General features: G+C 42.9%; 1 protein-coding gene across 4 annotated transcripts in view; it reads right to left on the reverse strand.

The window, feature by feature from the left end:
* The window catches only part of BCL11B (BCL11 transcription factor B), a 90,944-nt gene that overhangs the window by 33,911 nt on the left and 35,742 nt on the right, over positions 1–21,291 (reverse strand). For 2 of the 4 annotated variants that reach the window (XM_069016028.1, XM_069016029.1), the window contains exon 3: positions 14,709–14,924. The exons of the other annotated variants lie outside the window; for them this stretch is intronic. In XM_069016028.1, coding sequence (XP_068872129.1) covers positions 14,709–14,924 — 216 coding nt within the window. The remainder of the gene's footprint in view (positions 1–14,708; positions 14,925–21,291) is intronic. 4 annotated transcript variants of the gene reach the window in all.

Below are 21,291 nucleotides of genomic sequence, written 5' to 3' on the forward strand. Positions count from 1 at the left end.
GCTCATTCCACAGGCTGAGTTCACTGCAATGAGGAAAGTCACCATGTTATAAAAGATACCTCCCTTTAAACATTTTCTCAAAGATATTTTTCTCCTACTCCACGTAAAGATGCAGAAGCAACCAGACAGGAGACCAGATAAAAAGAAATGGCAACGTATATTCCTGACTGCATGGTCAGATGTGCCCCTTCTCCTCACTTCAGTCCTGACTCTTCTCCACAGAAATGAAGTTTGCTGTGCGCTACAGGCTGACCAATAATGATAACAGCTACATGAGTAACTCACCAGCTTAATTTAGGATAGTCATATTTGCACCAATTCCGTTTCCTCCCTATAAGAAAATAAGAGCTAGGAAGAGGATGGGGAAAGCAAGAGAAGTAAAGGAAGACAAAAAGCAGATTTTGTTTTTTAGTAACTTGAAAGTATGCCCTGACAGGGAGAGAGTTACCATTTACTTTATTTTGGCCCACTTTCTGATTTTCAGTAATTTTGTGACATATATCAGCTGGAAATTGTTTACATCATAGAACAGTCAGGTAGATATAGGTCAGGGAAAATCAACAAGAACACTCTGAACAGGCAGGTTTTACACCAGTAAAGTATAGCTACTTTAATTGAAAGTCTCACTGCTCAGTTCAATACTGTCTTTAAAAAAAACACAAGGATTTTAATAGTTATATTTGGAATTAATGTTTTTATAGTTACACCCCAAATGAAAAAAACAGCTTGAAAAGACAGTCTTTTCTCTGTTCTCACGTGGCTGCTGTATGTAGAGTCCTACTGAGGTTCCAGGGGAACAGGAGGTCACACTGGAAGTACTCTTCTTTGCTGTAATTTTGACATGACTACAGTACAAAAGCTGACATAGACAGAGCTCTGGGATTCCAGCACCTGTCCTTCTCCATGACTCCAAGTCCTTTCTCTGTCTCTTTTATCCTCCATCTCGCCTCCTCTCTCTCTTTCCCTCTCCTGCCATACACACGTCCCAGGTCAGCCTGATTTATCGACATCAAGGAAGAGTTATGTTGGTCTTTACATCTCCGTCTGTCCATCTGTGAAATAGTTTTCTTGTCACAGAAATTACCTGAACAGCACTTTAACAAAAAGTGAAAATGCAAAAGCTATTTCACACACACACACAAAAAAAAAAAAAAAAAAAAAAAAAAAAAAAAAAAAAAAAATCAAAGTGAATAAATCTGTTACATTTTCTCTTTTGCTCACAGTAATACTGGTGAGCATTTTAAAACTAATGGAAATGGTTTTAAAAGAGGCTTTACAAAGAAAGCATTCTCTGTTTTTTGGAAACACTGACAATCCTACTGCCATTATCAGAATTTCCTGCCCTTGGCCAAAATGTCTCCTCCTCCATGCACTGGCTGCTAACCTGCTGCTACACACTGGCTGGGAAGGTGAACTCCAGCAGCCCCATGAGCACAAGAGAGCACCGCTTGTGAAAGGGCTGTAAAGCATCTTTACTAAACTGGAGAGCCCATGTGAAAAGATCCTGTCTGTACCTGCTTTTATCTAAAAAGCTCTTGCACTTATTTTGTGCAGTGTATGTCAAAGTTGTCTGGATGATACAAAACCTGATCTCGTGCCCAGGCAATTCAGTCTTTTGTTCCCTTTAGTGTCTGCTCTCCACAGATCTGCCTGAGCTCAAGCTAGCAAACTCTGAAAAGCATTTGGCCTGGCTTGCCAGAAATGCCTGAGCACCTAGCCAGACCACCAATAGCAAAGACACCAGTATGAGCTTTGGTTTGGTTTTGTCGGGTGGTTTTTCAGGGGTTGAGTTAACTTCAGAATCAGCACTGTGCACACAATGCACTAGAAACTGAACTTACCTGCCCTTGGACAGCATACCAACACTACTCATTGAGTGAAAACTCAGAGACAAAGTCCTTCTTGTCATCAATTCACAGTGCTTTCCCCCAAACTGGAGCTTGTCAAGTACTTCTGGCAATTTGAGGATAACACTGTCTCATGTATACATATTTCACAAGCAGAGAAAAACCTACCTGGGATACTTTATTTGTTAACTGCTCACTCTGCTCATGATAGGTGTGTGACTCTGAACTGTGTTTGGCATCTAACATCTCTCTTTTGATAGATAGCAGCCCGCTCTCTGAGCCAGTGCAGGCAAGGAATAGGCAGCACACGTTCATCAAACTAACATCTGCTTTCAGTTCTCATTTATAGATATGGAATCCTTTCAACTGGACATTAATCATTCTCTACAGCAGCAATTAGATACTTGAGACAGATCAGAACAAATCAAATTAGCCTTATTTATTAAACAAAAAAATCCTAAGGAGTAAATAAAAAAGATGGCAGACCATCCTGTGTGCCTCAACATAAAAAGAAAATTAAGATATTGACACACAGGAGACTAAAAGCTTTCAGGTGCTATTTTCAAAGTCTCAACTGTAACCAAATAGCAGAGGGCTCTACTGCAGAATGCCTCATGGATTATTTTAGCAATAAGGTATAATTGAAAGGATTATCATGAATGTAATGTTTCCCTTCCAAAAATTTCAGGAATGCAAAAATTAGTCTCATGTGCACTGCATGACTCATGTTTTTAATGCTGGAGCTTCATTTTCACTCATGAGGAATTCAAGCTCAGGGAAATGTTACCACAGAAATCCTCACTCAATCGACAAAGGAAAATCTTTCTTTTGCTGCAGTTAAACAAAGCCTAAGAATTGTATCTTTAGAGAGTCTGGCTTGGTTCAGCTTCAGGCAATGGACATCCTGCACACCAAGAAGAGACACTGCTGTCCCTGCGGGATTAAATGGATTGCCCTGAGGAGCTCAAATTCTACAGACTTGGCCCAAACCAAGCAAAGCAACTTCCTCTTGCTGAATTTCCCCAGCTTGACATGGCAGACAGCTTTAAGCAAGCCAGGTGGGGGACCCCGCCACATTTGCATGGAAATTAATAGCAAAACATTTGTAAGTCACAAGCTGAAGGGACTGATGGTGGGGAAGGTGCACAGCTACCCACCAAGCACCTGATACTCTCTCCCTCTTTCCTTAATCTGTTTTTTTCCAAAAGTCGCTTTTACTATTTACTAAGGAAACAGTTCAACATATCCATCAGAAAAAACTAGCACTGCCTAAGTGAAGAAGAGTTCTCACCATCTAGATTACATGTATCAGCAGCATTCCAGGGTTTTCTTTTACAATGGAAGCTAAATGTTAAGCAGATGAGAAGTTTCATGAAAGAATATGTTGGAGAACAGGGTTTTGCCATCCAAAACCAAAATGATCCTCATCTGCTGGTGCCATAGATCATAAAGCCGATCATCTGCTCTCATCCAGGAAGCCCCATCCCACGCTGGGCTGGCTTTGCTGCTGGAGAGCACTAGGGTGGGACAAACAGGTCTGGAGGAAATGTGATTCCCCTGCAGGCCTTGAAAAGCTGCACTGCTTTATTGCCTTTGTTCTCAGCACCTATTCAGGGTGTCTATGGGTGGGATGGAGGCTTGCATGGGAAGGAGGAAGACACTTTCCAGTGAACCCATCTGACTGCTCCTTCAATATCCAGAGCCTCTCATGCTGATCCTTCAATCTCCCTTCCTCAACTCTACATACACCTGACTAATAACAGCAGAGATACCATCTGGGGTTAGCTCATTACAAGTTTATTACTCTTTTGTTTATTTCTTCATAAATATAAACTGTTGTTACCTGTGCAAGCCTGTGCATCTAGCCCAGTTCTGGTGAGCCTTGAAAGCCCCAAATTGAAAATAGCCTAAAGATGTGGGAAATCACAGCCAGCATCGCCGCCAGTTAGCCAAAGTATGGAGAGAGAACCATTGCAACATGCAACATGTCGGGTTGGGTTTATGTTTAAGATTTCCTGGCTCGGAGGTACCGTGTTAGCAGGTTAGATGTGGTTATAAATGGAAGAACCTGCTGACATTAATCACAGTAATTTGGCAATGTGGCTACCAATGCAAAATTACAAAAGGGACAGGCACCCTGAAAACCTAAGTCCAGTTTGTCATTGGCCAGATCAATTATCAGGCAGAGAAAATAACCTTTCCTCTGTGTTCTGGCATGCAAACGGGGATCTGACGAAGAGAGGAAGGAAGAGGCCATGTTTTTTTATTTGATTGGATTTTTCATTTGGTTCAATGTAACTTTAAGAAATATTAATCTGCTCCTTCATTTAATTTCATCTGTACCACTGGCCAAGAGAAACGCACTAATTTATAAGTTGAAGCAAGCCTTGAGATAATGTCACCCACCATTCATCCAAATTTGTCACTAGCATCCCATTAAAGCCATAATTATTTTTTAATTAAAACTAAGGAAGCTGGCATGTGTGTGCCTACTTTATACATCTGTTATGGGTTAAAATAGCTTTTAAAAAATGTTTCTTTAGACCGCAGTCTTTTGTGGCCATGGCCTATGCCAAAGAAAACGCAAACTTGCTTATTTTCTCCATGGGGCGCAACACTGCCTATGTGTGCCTGAACAGATTCGACTGGCCGTGAAAAGAATTCTAAATAAAACACAAACATGGAATTTGGCAACTCCACAGAAGCGAGCTTAAGACTAATTCCAGCATGCGGACGGCTCTCACACAGCAAGTCTGGCTCCACTATAAATGAAACCAGGCTCTGTAAAATCGCCAGTAAAGTTTGAGTTAGGATTTAAAGAGACAGTACTCTTATTCCAAGGTTTAAGGGGGAAAAACACACACATGCACACACACACACACATACCCCAGCTTATTAAGGAAATTCATGCTGGCTCAGTAAGTCTGTACATTGCAAACTGTGTTTATTTTCAGCAGTCATTTCCATTTCTAAAATTGTGAAGTTAAAAAACACTAAAAAGAACAAATATCATTTTGGACTTGTGTTTTAGAAAAAAAAGTGCTGTAATTATGACTGCAGGGACCACTGGCAGTGACAGCAATGAATGAAGGACCTACCTGATGGAAAAGGTGAAATGTTATACATAAAATCAGAAAGAAATATGAATGTCTAGGGCAGAGCAGGGGAAAGGAAAGATGCAGATGGGCAGAAGCTCCATGGCCAGGGTGGCCTGGGACAGAGCATCCTGTTCCCAGCAGACAGCCAGCAAGCAGGATGGTGACTCACTGAGACTTGCTGGGAGGGAGCTATATGCAATACAGCTCCATGCTGCTGTGTAGATGGGAAAATCTAACCCTGGGGCAATGAAATCCCCTGGGAAATACCTCCCCAGCAGTGCCAGCCAGTCCCAGAGAGCAAAGACATCTGTGAAGAAAAAGTGAGGAGAAAGTGAAAAACAGCTTTCGCTCATCTTTACCTATTAAGGAGAATACAAATTTAAGAAATCTCAGTTTATAATCACAAGACACAGCCTGGAAAACTTAGACAGAAAGGGCAAGGAGCAAATTATTTAAGCAGTGATGGTACTCTCTCCCACACTCTTGCTCTCCCTTATAGCTCTGGATGATACCAGGTCACTGAATTAAAATTATAGCTCAAGTGCCCACCTCAGACCCTGACTGTTGGGTTTTTTCTCAAAAAGGGAAGAGCAGAAGGGAAGATTTGCTGGCTAGAGAGCTCTAAATATGGGAAGAGCTCAGACATTTATGAGTGTGCTCAGCTGCACTAATGAACGGCGACAGTGGTGATAGAGGCAGGGGCAGCATGGGTGCAGATTTCACAGCACTCTTCATGGAAAATGGGCAGGGAAAGTGTGAAGGAATTTGGGAAGGAGTTTACAGCAATCTCACAGGATTATTTTACAACTATTCTATGTATCTATTGATAATGATAATGAAGTGTTTGGCTTCAATAGACTGTGGAGCTTTTAAGATTCTACCTCAAATTTACAATGGATAAATTAGTTCCTTTTGAAGAGAAAATGATAAATATAGAGAAAGAATGACTTTTTTTTTTAATAAGGCTTTACAGGAAGGTAAAATTACTCACTAATCTTATCCTCACTGTATGACCACAATGATCCTGCTCCCAGTTTAATCAACAGTTCACATATTTTTATAAAATATTTGGATTAATCAAGCCATAAACACTCAGATCTAATTTTTGGACATACTTTATATTATAAGCCTGTCTGTGCCATAATAAATTAACTTACTCTCGTCCTATTCAACCAGAAGTGATGAGAAAATAACCCAAAACTCTGTTAGAAGATGCAAACTGAAAAAATTATTACCCTGCAGGCAGAAGGCTCTGGTGCTGAGGTCTTACAAGAGTCCATGAATTTTTGGGTTTTACCCTGATCACCATGGATGGTTTTAAATGATATGTATTTCGCAACAATACTCTGACTCTTACTTAGATCTCTGTACGTCCTGGATTTCCACGGACCAGGTTCACAGCTCACAGAACAGTATAACACCACTGAAGTCAGAAAACACCTCACAGGAAGATGGTCAGCCAAGCATCCCCAGGCAGCCCCTAACCCATCTCTCCATGGACTGTTGGCATGGTACAGCACGCCCTGGGAGCACCACATATGTCATGCAGCCATGGAAGAGATATAGGGACCAGGTTTAGATCTGTGTCTCACGTGAAGTAATCTAGGTCAATACAGGACATGTAAGGAGACAGCCTGACACACAGGAAGGATGGGATGCTCCTCTCATATTGCCAGGGGATGTTCTGAAAATAATACATTTACAGTTGGCTTCAAATAGCCAGGTGAGGTTTAAGCAAGAATAAAAGCTGCAGGTACGTAGTGCAAACCAGCTCTTCTCTAACCAGACATCCTTTACGTGAATAGCAAAGACAGCAATTTAGAAAGCACCATTTCATAGCATGATTCCAGCGGCTGTGTCTCCCCATCGTCTTGCTTAGTGCCTGCATTAACCTCATTCCTGAAGTCCCAGGACCTCTGACTCATACAGCTGAATTCATAAAAAATGTAAGCCTTCTCTATGTGGGATTTTTGCCTGCTTCCTTCCAAGTGCATGTTTTAGTGTCTCACTGAACCTGGCTTATCCAGCCTGTGCTATGGCAAGTTACATTACCTGGAATGGGGACCCAGAGAAATGGTTTGATTTAGACAAAAACAAGAGGAAAATAAAGATACCAAAGGCATCTGCCATACACTAGCCTACCAGATTTCTGTACGTACCTCAAAACCACCTGGAAAAAGCCTGCCCAAAAGAAGGCAAACAGCATAAAAAGGTATGTTGCTAACAGTTGCTCAGCTGCTTACTTCTCAGCAGAAAGAAGGACCAACATGCACAACACAGGAGCCCAGTGGGACACACATGAGATGCATCAGCATGGCTTCTTTGACTCAAATCACATTCTGAACATAAAGCATCCTCTCTGAGCACAGAACCCTGCCTTTCATCTACTTTTATGAAGCACTCAGAAGACAAAGGAGCAGAGGTCCTCTGAATTAGACAGCTCTGGAGGGACACATGGTAATTTTTTGCAGTTCTCTGGCCTAAACCTGAGCCACCCCAGGAATAAATGATCCAATTCTTCTAAAGCAAATAAAATAGAATTAAGTGATTTCACTACAAAATGTACAACACCTCATTGTTCCCTCCACCTTTCCCACTCTGGTTTGTGAACTAAAGAGCAGTTCTCATCACAACTACCTATGACATACACCATAGCTTGCCCTACTTCCTTTGACACTGAGTATTATATTTGTGCACGAGAGATTTATCTCTGTTCTCACAAACTGAACAGGCCAATTCACTTCCTGGCTCAGGCACACAAACACATCCGCACGAATCTGACAGAAAGCGAGAAGAAAAGTGATGACAAAAAGCTACTGCTGAAGGGGCAGGAGGAAACTCCATCCTGAATATGCCAGGTGAGGCTGTACAAGTGAACTGTTTAGCATATGTTATGTACAAATGAATGGCAATTTGCTGAGAGAAAGAAAGAATAATTGCAAACATTTATGCCTTGTGCATGTGTATAAAAAAAAGTAAATCAGCTCTTAGGAAGCTGGTGCATTGCCCAACCAAAAGGGAAGGCACCTGACAAGCACTACCCCTAATTTTGTCGCTTTTTAGGTGATTGCTTCCTTCCTTCTCTTCCTGCAGTTGATTTCTTCTCTTTTTAGGAAGTGTTCACCAAGAAGCATTCAACTCTCTGAAAATGGGTGGGAAAACAGTGGCAGCAGGGAAGAGGCTGGTCCCATCCTGCAAGCCATCCCTGGTGGTTACTCTGCTGCAGAAACATGAAAGCCATTCCTGTCCCTTTGCTGAGCATGAACATACACCACACTGCAACTTCAAAAAGAGGTCTGCTCCTCCTTCAGTCAACCAAGGTGTTTCTGGACATAATGGCTGCTGAGAGTCATGGTGGTGCTCAAACCTTGCCTACTGTGCCTAATTAAAGCAGTCTTCACTTATGCTGGTGTCTTGTGCACAAACATCATGAAAAAAGAAGACTCTAATTTGTTTGTGTCTTCTGTCAGAGCAGCACAAACCATGTCATCAGTGGTGCCTCTTTGTAACCAAGCTACTCTCTCCCTTCCAGACTACCAATACTCCCAAATGTTTAGTGAATCAAGGGGAAAAAATGGGGGTGATTACTGATGGGAACAACAAGGCACAACAAGGCAAAAGAATGAAGCCCTGCAATAAAACAAAAAACCTGTTTAATGAGATAGAAATTGTCCTTCCCTTGCTTTCCTACAAGCTCCCTTTTTGCCTCATCTCCCACCAGATACCAAAGCCTGTTTGGGCTTTAACAAATATGGATCTGTTGCTGTGTGCTCCCCTGGTTCTTCCCTATGCTCTGAAGTCCCCTACTCCTAATCCAGCCATCGCTCAGCAAACTCCAAAAGGACATAAATTCATTTATTCCAATAAGCAAATTATAAAATCACCTTCATCCATCTTGTTCCTATATTTTTAAATTTGATTGTGGCCAGAGAATTGCTGGCTGGGAATTACCCTTCCCCCACTCTCACATGCACCCTTTAAAAATGCAAAATCTAGCCCTCTATTTCAATATTTCTGATGTCAGTGACCGGTGTCGGCTCTCCCCATACAGTAACTGCTTTAAAGCGCTGCATACAGCACTGCATTAAAAATTAATTACACATGCTATTTTATTGATAGTGCATAATGTAATGAGCACCAGCTGTGCTAAACATCCAAACTCCTTTTTAAGACAGCTATAAAAAAAGAAAGAAACTGCACTTCCAAATGCTTCTCCTGTCAGAGGAGAAAAACAGCAACATCTTGGATGGATTTGAAACAGGATTCTTTGATTTAGCTCTCCATTTGGAGCGTTTGAAGAGTTCAGACTCTCGGGCTCAGTGTAGTGGTATGCGATCGAGTTAACTCTCTCAATGTTGGAACCATTGTCCTTAATACAGGCAACGTTGTCTTGAACCTTTTTGTCCCAAGACTACCAGATTCAGTTCCACCCATTAATATTGCAATTAAGGGGCTTTTCTTTTTTTGCTGGGATGTCTGGAAATGGCAAGCATCCACTTTAAAGCACCTTTAAATATCACTATTGCTCCTGCTGGTTCTTAACTTGACATAATTAGGACTTACAAAGTTATAGTGATCAGCCGTCTGTCTAGAACAAAGCCGCAGCCATGCTCACATTGCCAGCAACCCTGCCCCATGCAGAACCCTCATTTTAGTCACCTCTTTGCAATCTTGAGGTCTCTTTGCTGCCTCTTGACAAACACACTATTCAGTCAAAAAAATCAGTCTGTGTTAGATCCACCTATTTTGAGTTTGGATCTGATTTTAATAACTAGCGAGACAGGGAGCTGCATAGACAGCAGGTCACATATGATTTTAATACTTGGACAGATGAATGAACACATAGATTGAGAGATAGGTGTAAAGATGGATGTGTGCACTCAGACTGATGCATTACTCTTTTTAGTGTATACATCTCTTGCACATCCCTGCACTCTGTAAGTACTGTCCACAAAGTCGATTCTACCATAGCATGCATTAAATATTTCACTAAAATAAATAAATACATGTAACCACGACTAATAGGAACATCTTTCCTGAACATTACCCAGTATTTTATGCAAACCTCTTCTTTATGCAGAAAAATGAAAAGAGACATTTACAAAGGGTCTTTGTAATTATGGACCTTTGTCTGTCCTTCAATACTTATACCAAATTCCTCTTTCTCCTCTCAAAACAGCACCCAGTGCTGAAGGGAAATCAAGTTTGTTGGTTTTTTTTGAGACTCCACTCAGCAAAAAATGAAGAGTAGAGTATCAACCATTGTCCTGGGACATGATGAGTTAGAAGGTTTTTGCTGGATGAGTTTGCATTCTCTGCTCTGATTACTGTTTTGTTTTCCACTGATCTTCCTGTATTAACAAAACCCAGTCTGGAGTGAACAAAAGCTTGCTTCTTGTTCAAGTAAGAAATGCACCGAGTGCATACCATATCATTAACATAAAAGTTTTCGAAATAATACTTCTTTCTAGACAGACTGTATTAATTGCATCAAGCTTTTTACAGCAGGGTGGTCTAATCTAGCTCTTCTCATTGGCTGACTCCACTTATAAAACCAACATAAAATTAATATGGTGATATAATAGATGGAGGGAAAAGTATTCTTTTAAAACCTATGATTTACTTACAGGGACTGCTTTTATCTTTACTGTCACCTTAACCTCTGCCAAGAAAACACCAGACTAGTTAAATGAAGCAGTAAGTAGAATTTCAGTAGCCAAGTAAATTGATATTAACTTTACAAGATGACTGTGATTTTCAGAATGTCCTAATGACTAACACAGCTGATTCCTTGAATTAGCAGGAGCTCGTTCCTCTCTTCTGAGATATGGCCCCATGCCTTCCTCTGTTTTAGACCTTAAATTTCACAGCCCTCTCCACTAATCACTGCTGTCCATGCCCACTTGCTGTTTTTATACATGCAACTAAGTATCGTAATTGCTTTCCACCTCCTTCCATCAGCCTACGTGTGGGAAGGAAGCAGTTTCACTGGTTAGATTAATATATGTGTATTGGACAGATTTAATTATCTTTACAGGGGTATATAAAACCGTCACTCATAGGCCCAGGTCCAAAGAATTTGGATCAAGTATACATCTGAATGCAGGCACAGGGGATAAGTTATTCTCTGTGCCATTACAATCCCCTTTGTCTTAGGCTGACTACGATCTTCTTCCTGGGGCTTTTGCACCATAGTATCTTCAAGGCAGGGACTTTTTTCTTTGGAGAGCACACTGTAAACTGCCATGCACTTCTGCACTGAGACTTTCAATGCTCATTTCTCGTTAACTTTAATGGGAAATGGGCATCCAAATCTCTTAGGCAGCTTTGACAATTTAAGCCTTAATGTACAATATTAATAAATCAGCATCATAAAAAGAGCCTTATGAAGATGTATTGTGAAAAAATAGCCCCACAAAAAGCATTGCAGTGTATGTATGCATGCACACAGGCATATACTTTTCTTTACATAATTATGTCTCTCAACAATCATTTGCATGTCTCTGTTATGCAAAAAAAACTCTGTGTGTTTTACAGTTACTCTGAGCAGTTGCAATTCATTGAAATTAAATAAAAAGCAGGCTCAAAAAAAGCACCCTAATCTGGCAAGGGGTAAAGCAAAATGAATGCTTTACCCATTTATATTTTAGATCCAAGCTACACAACCCTGTGAATTTCATTACTCTATTCCAACTTCTAATTAAATAGGCACTAAAAACATTTGAACAGGAGAACCCAATTCAACTGACAAAAGCTTCTGGGGCAAAATATATAAAAAATTAAATAGACTGAGAGAGATTGAACCAGTGGTAGAGATTTTTTTTTAAATCACATGAAAAAACATAGACCTTTACTTGCAAATTCCTCGTCCTGGGGTGCCCTGAACACAAAGAATTGAACAAAGACAGAGGGGACCACGATCAGCACTGGCTGAGCAGCAGAGTGGACATCCAAGCAGACCTCCCAGCACCATTTGCTGCGATTGAAACTATCAGCAGCACGTTTTCTAAAGATCGCTAAGAGCTCTGGATGAGGCAGCACAACTTCCTCTGTGCATGACTGAACACTACTCAGCATCCCAGACACCCACTCTTATCTAGGTCGGAGATTTCCAAACGCTGTTTTTCACATATATGTACCCCAAATCCCACCAGTAGCCAGTCATTTGGATTCTCCAGCACAAACTGCTCTGAGGTACCCTTGAGGGCCCAGTTTGTGAGTGCCCAGCAAAGATTTTGGAGTACCTGCAACTTCAAGCCATCAGAGTTGCAGCCTGCTTGAGAACTGCATGGAAAATCCCCAGGTACTGAATTAAATAAATGCTGAAAAACAGGAAAGGTAAGAAATTATGAAGGATGAGGGGAGGCGGGAACTGCTGATGGCTTTTGTTCAAAGAAGTAACCAATTCCTCAGAAGCAAGAACAGGGCTGACAGAATAAAAGGCTAATCAAGTCAGAGAGACAAGCTGATCTCTAAAGCTGGAGCAAGTGACTGCTGTAAATGTCTATATTAAAAAAGAGGGCACAATGGAGGGATTGTCACTAGATTATTAATCAACACAAAGAACTCACTTTTCTTTCATTTCCATAAAACATTTTGGGGGACAGAAAGATCCCACAACCCTTGCTATGGGGTTTAAGCCATGCCTAGGCTCACATACAGTGAATATTATGGGAGCTAAGAAAGGGTTAAGTAGACATAATCTCCTTTTTCAAGGGAAGAAAATGTTTCTTTCAAGCAGACCTTGACCAACTACTGTCATAAACATGTAACATGCACTTTGATAAAACCTATTCTCTAAGTGTCGCCGACTGCAGCAGTAATTACAGGAAGCCATGATAACAGCTCTCTCTCCACAGAGCTGGCAGAACTCTCCCAGAAAACAGGCAATTCTGAAAACTCACAGCACAGAACTCCAAAGTGAGAACTCCAAGTACGCAAAGTACAAAAGCCTCACCTTCCCCACATTCTTTATTAAGTTTTTCCTTCCTTCTTTTTCTATTTTTAGTTGTACTTGCTTCCATTCCCATTAGCTACTGGCATCAGAAGCAAGAGGGAACCAGGGCATCCAGTTCAGTGTTACAACTACCTGTCTCCCAAAGTCTCGTGTGCACATACTACATACAGTTAAGACAGAGGACAGCAAAACATGAGATCAGTTCCAATTTGGTTTACTGGTTCCTGGGAGGAGAGAAGGCAGGGCATAGGGAAGCTTTCTGACTTTCTGATCCAACGCTCACCATCTGCAAGAGCTGGTCTGGACACCCATCTCAGGCCAGTTGGTCAATCTGCCAAGGCTGATAAAGCAGAGTTTGAACCCCTGCCACACTGCATACAGCAGCTTGGATAGAAAATTTAACCAGACCCCTAATTTACTGACAGCACCTCACCACACAGCACATTGCAACAAACCCAGAGCCTGTGCCCCAGTGCCAGCAGATAGGTGAAGGCTGAGCATCTTCCAGGTGGCATGGGAGCCTTCTCTGTGTGCCCTGAACTTCACCCAGGATCTACACAGCACCCTGCAGAGTGCTCTTAGCCTCCTCCTGAGAATATTTTATCTCTCAACATGCAGGGTTTCCAAGATACAAATTTAAGTTTCTTGCAAAACTTTATATCTTGCTTTATTACATCAATGAGAGATCTACAGGAGCATTCTCATGATATACAGCATACTGTAGCCAGGTGGTACACCACTGCTTGCAGAAGGAAAAAGCTAGCACAACAAAGTTTTGCCAGTTTCAGGGAGAAAATGAGGAGCCATTTCCCGAAGGCTTTACTCCTGATAGTCATTGCTGTCTCTCTAAATCCTTTGGTCCTCACACTTTAGTTATCCAGCAACATTTAGGGAACTCCCTATTAAAACTACATGCACATTATCATGAATGAGAGCTGTGGGGTTTGGCCCACCACAGTGAGACTCCATAAACATTTGTGGATTTTGCCACATCTGTATTTTCTTTTAAACCCTCCCCATTTTCACCTCGCCGGCCCACAGTTCAACATAGACCTAGTCTTGCAACTGAGCCATGCTCAGAAACACCCACTGATTTCAAAGAGATCTCTGGGTCTGAAATGATGTGGTCTGGTGACAATATGTCCGCATTCTCTTTGGCTAGCTTGGTGTGCCTTCATTTTCACATCACTTTCCCCTCCTTGTGGTGACAAAAGTCAGACATCCAAAAGGAATAAAGGAAAAGAAAAGCTGATGGGGTAGAGGCGAGGGATGCATGGTGAGTTACCAAGGAGCATTTTCTCAAAGCAAGGGAGAAAATAGCATGGAGCACATACATCCTGCGTGCACATGGATGCGGAGGAGAGCCTTTAATATGAATAATTGAGAAGGAAGGGCAAAAAAGAAGGAAATAAAAATACCTCAGATGTTAAATGTTATCCAATTAAGCTTAAAATAAACAGCCTAGAGAGATGAAATCTTGATACTGGGGTATCACATTCTGTGAGGAGTCTCAGACATTTGTTCACAACATGGCACAACGGTCTGGCAGTGGCCACAGGTGACAACTGAGAGTGGGCAGGTAGGAGGGGAGGGATGGGGAAATGGAGGGAGTTATATGCCCTTTCCCACTCCCCATCCTCTTCCAGGGTGGAGACGGAAGGAGGTAGGGAAGTGGGGGGGGTTAGGGCATTTTCTCTGCCTTCCCCATGCGACCCAGCAAAGGCAGCTCTCCCACAGCAAAGACGACATCACTTGGCAGCACTACTGACCTTCAGATAGCAACAAAAAAAAAAGTATTTCTATTACCTGACAACTGACAATGACATCCAAATGTGCCTGACGTCTCAGTCTGAATCTCAGTCTGAGTCCCGCCAACTGAGACTGCACGTGCACCACAGCAGGGCAGGCTAAGGCAGGGCGGGAGGGAGGCCAGTGCGCGGAGAGGTGACGTGATCACGGATGTGTGAGGGTGGGAGGAGGCAGCTATGGGAGCCCCCGGCAGGTTTGCAGGCCTGGACGGCCCTGGAGAAAAAACAATAGAAAAAACTGTCAGTCGGATCTAAGTTTGAAGGGACAGAGGAGGCATCAAACAAGCGAAGTGGGGGCTGGCTGCCTAACGCACAACACGCTTGGTCTGAACCCCGCTCTGGGTCCAGCTGAGGCTGGCAGGCTCTTGCCGTGGGGGAAGAATAAGAAGAGACCTGGAGGACCCGTGAACCCAGGCTGGGGGCCTGTCTGGGCATGGAGCGAGGTGAAGGTGGGGGATGGCCAGCCCTGGCACAGAGAAGAGCCGGAGGCAGCGGACGTCGCCACCAGCACTTGCTCAGGGACCAAATCAAAAGGGGGATAATTGTTTTATGGCTGTGTTAATGCACTGAGCTGACACAAAACTGGGCAGGCTTTCTGCTGAGCCACTGCTGAAGCAGGCTCCACACACCAGCCCGGACAAAGTGAGGTGACTTAGAGCTCAAATGGCTTCAGTGAGGTGCCAGGAGCCGAGCTCCCAGAAGGAAGCCTTGGCGGCCATGCGCTGCCTTCCCGCTTGAGCTGCAGCCAGTTGTGCATTTTGCATGCCCCGATTATGCAGGCTGATTCCCTACTGAGCCTGCGAGGAAGGGAACAACCTTTTTCCTGGTAGCTAAAAGATGATACTGTAACCTCCAACCATATTATTTATTTTTAACCCCTCTAGGAATCACCTGCCATTTAAAAGCTGTATTTAAGAGTTTTCTCCTGCTCCACTGGAAATGCTTGCTCCTCCTGGCACCAGGCCAAACTGAACTCTGTGACTTTGAAAAACTAAGATACAAGTCTTAAATATCGACATACACCTGCACAAATACAGACACAGACACACATAAAATCACGTAGGAGCCGTGTTTTTGGCTGGCACAAATTAGCAGAGTTTAAAGGGAAGCTGAGTGAAAGGCACCACTTTCTATCCATTGGGAATCCTAACCCCTCCATTTGAAACTATGCCTGCCACTTAGTTATTAACTAAAGGGTAGCTACTAATCAGGGCCAGTTTCTAAATGAAGATATGTGGTGGAGTAGTCGCCATTAAAAAGCTGGCATTTGCCAACAGTTACCACACAGTGGTAGATCAGAAACCACAGTTTCCCCTGTATTTAGATCAGGAAATATGTGTGCTAATTGTGGGGTACCTTCTGGCAAATGCTTTCTTTCTAAATGGTGGCATCTCTGGCTGTGCATGAGTGTGCACCTTGCAGATAGAGGCAAACACCATGGCAGCAAGAAGAAATATTTATCTGTGTTCCCTCCAACCCTAGAAAAAACAACATTTCCTAAAGGAACCCACACTGTGGCAGCAAGGAAGAATATTTATCCATGCTCCTTCTGACCCTAAACATGCAACATATTCCAAGGGAGTCTCTCCACCTTGAGAGTCCCTATTCGGAAACCAGGCGTGCATGTTGATCTGACAGCTACACATGTGAGGCAAATGGGGATACTTCATCCTTGGCACAGCATCCAGCGCTCCAGTCTGCAAGGACTGCATTTGATTTTGGCGTTTATCTTAAATGGCTAAGAGACCACCAGTGCAAAACATTTGTGTGAAGCTTTTGCCAAAACCACAAGTGAAGAGTCTAAATTCCCTGTGTAAATACTTGAGCTTCAAGCATTGAGGATAAAATTTGTGCTCTTTTGTGAGGACTGGTTTTAAATAGAAGCCATCTCTGCGGCTTGTGGGACAAGGAAGGACTTTTCTTTATTTTGGGAGCTCTGTCGTTTGACTTTTGTAACTCTTTGATCTCTCTGGAAGTACTATACAAGCAGGTAATGATAACTGCTATCCAGATCATACCTACATTGCATTTTTGGCAAGACAGTGCACTATGCATGTGGAAACTGATGCTGGACATGGATTTCTATGTGTGTAGGTACCACCCTACTGCCACTGTAACAGATATAAATAATGTTTGCTTTTTTCATGGAATAAGCAAATAATAATACAGATTCCCTCCAATGACTTAACGATTGTATCTTGTATTCCTAATACGATAAAAATAGCTAGGCTGTGTTGAGCTGCCTGGGCACTTGTCATTGCTTGGAAAGTCATGAGCTTGAAATGGAGATTTAGAGTAGAACCACAGGGCAGCTACATCTCAGGTTATACTGAGCTGTGTCTGTGGTCCCACCGTGACTAAGGGCACAGGTCTTGCAGCCACTTGGCCCTATATACATCATGATGCCTTACTACAGGTTTTGAAGGAGATAATCACACAGAGAAACTATATGAAGCCCACCAAATGCACCATCTGACTCCACTACATGGGGCTTTAATGTGGAGGTCGGTGGGCCCTGGCACACAGCACTACCCTGAGAGTAACAGCCTCCTCTCTAGCCCTATTGTGTCCCACATGTCTACTGGCAATGAATTTAATGCAATCTGCACAGCCCTGACGTGTGCAAGAAGATGGAAAAAGCTCTCACCAAGTGGGTACAGGGAGGTCCTCCCAGATCTTAGTAAGCACATCTCTGGTGTGGAAAGGGAATAAAGGTCTCAAATAGGAGGTTTCTCACCATCTGGTCAAAGAGATCCTGTAAATCTCCCAAAAGAGGTAGTGGAGGCAAAACAGCAATCTGTTTTAACAAGGTACCTAACAATTTTACCAGAAGGACTGTGTGAACCAGATGCCAGTGAATGGATGGAACTGAACCTGTCACTCAGAAGGTCTTTTTCTTGTCCTCAGCCTGGAGAAGAGAGGCTCTGGGGTAACCTTATAGAAGCCTTCCAGTACCTGAAGGGGGCTGACAAGGGAGCCAGTAAGGAACTTTTTACAAGATATGTAGTGATAGGTCAAGGGACAATGGCATTAAACTGACAGAGATAGGTGTGGATTAGGTTTTAGAAAGAAATTCTTTACTGTGAGGGTGGTGAGAGACTGGAACAAGTTGCCCAGAGAAGCTGTGCTCAAGACTAGGTTGAATGGGTCTTTTAGGTGTCCCTGACCATGGCAGGGGGGTCTGTTCCAACACAAACCATTCTGTGATTCTATGATTTGATGTATATGTGAGGAAATCTAAAAATTGTTAACCTAGCATCACAAAAGAAATTGTTGGCAAGGGAGAAGAAGAGTGGACCTAGAGAGACTCTGGCAGATGACCAGGGATTACCACCACCAGTCCTGAGTCCAGCACTAAGAGTCAAATATCAAGCAGCTACCAGACCAGGAGACTTGAGTCTGCCCCTACAGGCAAAGTCAAATCAGGTGATTCGTCCTCCTCTTTACTACCCCTTCAAGGTTTACTTCTTTGTTACTAATCAGGACAGTCCTACAGAATCAGATCAAGTGGAAAATCATGAAGATGGAAATCATATCCAGTGGCCTCAAGAAAAGGCAGGGAGAAAAGGAGGGGTCCACCATTAGGTACATGATACCTCTTCATAGCTATAGAACAAATAACAGTTGAGTTCAAAAATACTCAGCTTGTATCTGCTAGGAACATATTCCCATTTCATCTCTTCAGCTCCTCTCTGGGATCCTATGTGTGATTTTTATCCCATAAAGGGTCTATTTAAAGCTGAAAATGAAGATGGAGGCTCTTCAACTTAACTGTTACAGGTGACAGACAAACACAAAATGAACAAACGTAAAAATATAGAGATACATACATACATACATACATACATACATACAATCTTAAGGTGGTGCTGAGAGTTTTTTGCTCAGCCCACGCAGCAACAGGCACGGGAGCAGAGCTGATCTCTGGAATTCTACATCCGATCGACCACATCACATTGCACAGAGGTTTCAAAGAGAAAACACACCTGCGAGCCCCTGACTGCCACAAAGGGCACAGCCACAATCAGCACTAACGGGAAAGCAAACCACAAGAACTGCAGGGCAATCTTAGAGGCAAATATCCCATCTGGATGGGGAGAGCAGGCACACACATGCAGCATTGTTTCACTTGGACATCCCTGACATGATGTGTGAGGCTCAATTTTCCTCTTGGGTCAGCACTGGGAAATCACTCACCTGCACTGCAGATCTCAATTATATATTCTGCATTCATTCTGCACGGATGAGAAGGGGAGTTTTGCACATAGCATGAGTGTGAAACACGCACAGGGACTGTCACCATGTAAATAAAGCATCTGCATTGCTGACAGTAAAGGAAGATTTTGTTCTTGTGCTTTAAACAGGCTCAGCATATCCTCACAGCCTGTACATGGCAGTAGCTCACAGGTGATGTTGACTCCCATGCACCACTAAGAGTAATTTTTTTTCTCTCTGCTATTTTTAAACTTGCAAAGAAGAAAATAAGGTAAATTGGACATGACCCCAGATGGAAAATGAACATAAAAGCCTAGATGAACCTGACAAAAGCCACAATCAAGGCATAAATTGCATCCTTTTGTTGCCCCTCTCCCTGAGCCTAGGCATGGCTGGCCATATGATATGGTGTATGTAAAACACCATGCTCCTGTGGCACACATGCAGAAAAGTCCCTGAGCAAAACACAAAGATGGATCCAAAGCAGCATTCACAATGTCCCACCTCAGCACGGCTTAGACCAGGGGAAGCAATCTTAAATTAGGAGACCTGGCTTTACATCCAATGTCACATGTAATAGCAGCCACACGTAGCTGGTGTGTCCCAGGGGTGCCATGTGTTTGGCTGGGTGGGTGCCTGGGTGTGTACCTGTGTACTGGCAGACTGGCAGGTGCACAGGCAGACGTGTGAGCACTTAACAGGGCACGAACCAAGTTTTTCTGTGTTTCTCTGTGCCTGTCTGGTGACACAAAGTCCAATCAATAGCTGGTTAGAGAATAAAGCTCAGCTCCATTATTAAAAAACTCTCTTTCAATAAAAAGAAAAAACATCTGCTCAAACAGTGTACGGCTACAAATTTGGAGTGCAGGCTGAAGCCTCATCCCTGCCCTGTGCCCGTCATGTTCAGGGAATATACTGCAGATGTTCTGAGATGGGTTTTACATGAACCATTGCAGCAGGTTTGAGCAGACACTCCCAAAAATGATAGACAAATCTATCCACTAATCTCTCCAACAGATTTTTTTCCGAGCTTTTTCTAAAGCAAGTTGTCTTATCTGTATCACACCCTCTCCTGTGGACTGTTCTCACCTGATAGTATTGTCTTTCTGCCATGTCTCTTTATGCAGACACCAACAGAGCTGGGGAAGCAAACGCACACAAGCACACACATACAGAAACACACATGCACAAACACTTCCAGCAGCAGCCAGCAGAGCACTGCCCGCACAGCCTGCGAGGGCAGATGCACATGGATGGCATCCCCCAGGAAAGGCAGAACGACTCCATGCTGTGGGCAGACACACTAGTGTACGCTCACACCCAGAGTCCAGCACTCGGCCAGACACACCTGCACAGCAGCCTTCACCTCTCCCCCCAGCACAGCGGTTTGGGAGCAGTTTCCCCACACTGATTATGATGCTTAGACTAAAACTTTGCTGAAGCTGGAAATGCAAAAGTTGCACAGGGTAGAGAAGAAGGAGGGCAGGAAGAGATTTCTTGTTGTATTTTGCTCAGAGATTTTTTCATTTTGGCAGACAAGGATTCCCTTTGAATTGATACATTGCTTTCTCCCAAGAATTTCGAATGATAATGCATAAATGAGTCATAGATCAAGAACGGCGACATGGTGAGCAAGGAGGAGAAAGAGTGTGAGTGAGGGGCACTGGCACAGAAATTTGACAGTACCCCAACTCCCCCCCTTCCTCCCCCCCATGCCAAGACATTAATTCTCACAAGTCGGAGAAAATTACTATGCATGAATGCAAAAAGCATGATCAGGAGTAATTAACATGGCTTCATATGCAAATTTTATTAATGCAGAAGTACAAAGTCATTATGCAAATGAAACTTACGTCAACTCTCTTGACAAATATTCATCTCTAAAGCTCAAGTTTCTCCCTTCTAATTTTTTTTTTTAATTTTTGGTGTAAAACCAAAAAAAAAAAAAAGTGATGAGGACTGCTTGACAAGTTTGCAAAGTTGTTTTTCAACCGGAGAAATTTATTCTTGCATTGTTGATATATTTTTTTGTTGTTGTTGTTGTTGGCAGGTACACGACAGCTCATGGAGGAGAGCGGGAGGATGGGGGACGCAGGCTACCAGCAGCAGGCAGCCAATCAAAACGCCAGCGGCTGTAATGAGCGCGATTGATGACTGTTTGGCTTTACTGCAGGGTAATGAACTAGAATCCAGTCTGAGGAGGGAAAAAATATGAATATTCATGAAGCTGTGCTCCTGCCTTTGATGATTAAAGAAATTTTTAATATTCAAATAAGCGCTTGCCAAGTGATTAACAAAGAACAAGCACGCAGGAATATGGAAATGGAGCTGTGGAAGATTTGGGAGTCACAGTCTGTGCAGAAAAG

Source organism: Aphelocoma coerulescens, chromosome 5, assembly GCF_041296385.1.
Source record: "Aphelocoma coerulescens isolate FSJ_1873_10779 chromosome 5, UR_Acoe_1.0, whole genome shotgun sequence".
NCBI lineage: Eukaryota > Metazoa > Chordata > Aves > Passeriformes > Corvidae > Aphelocoma > Aphelocoma coerulescens.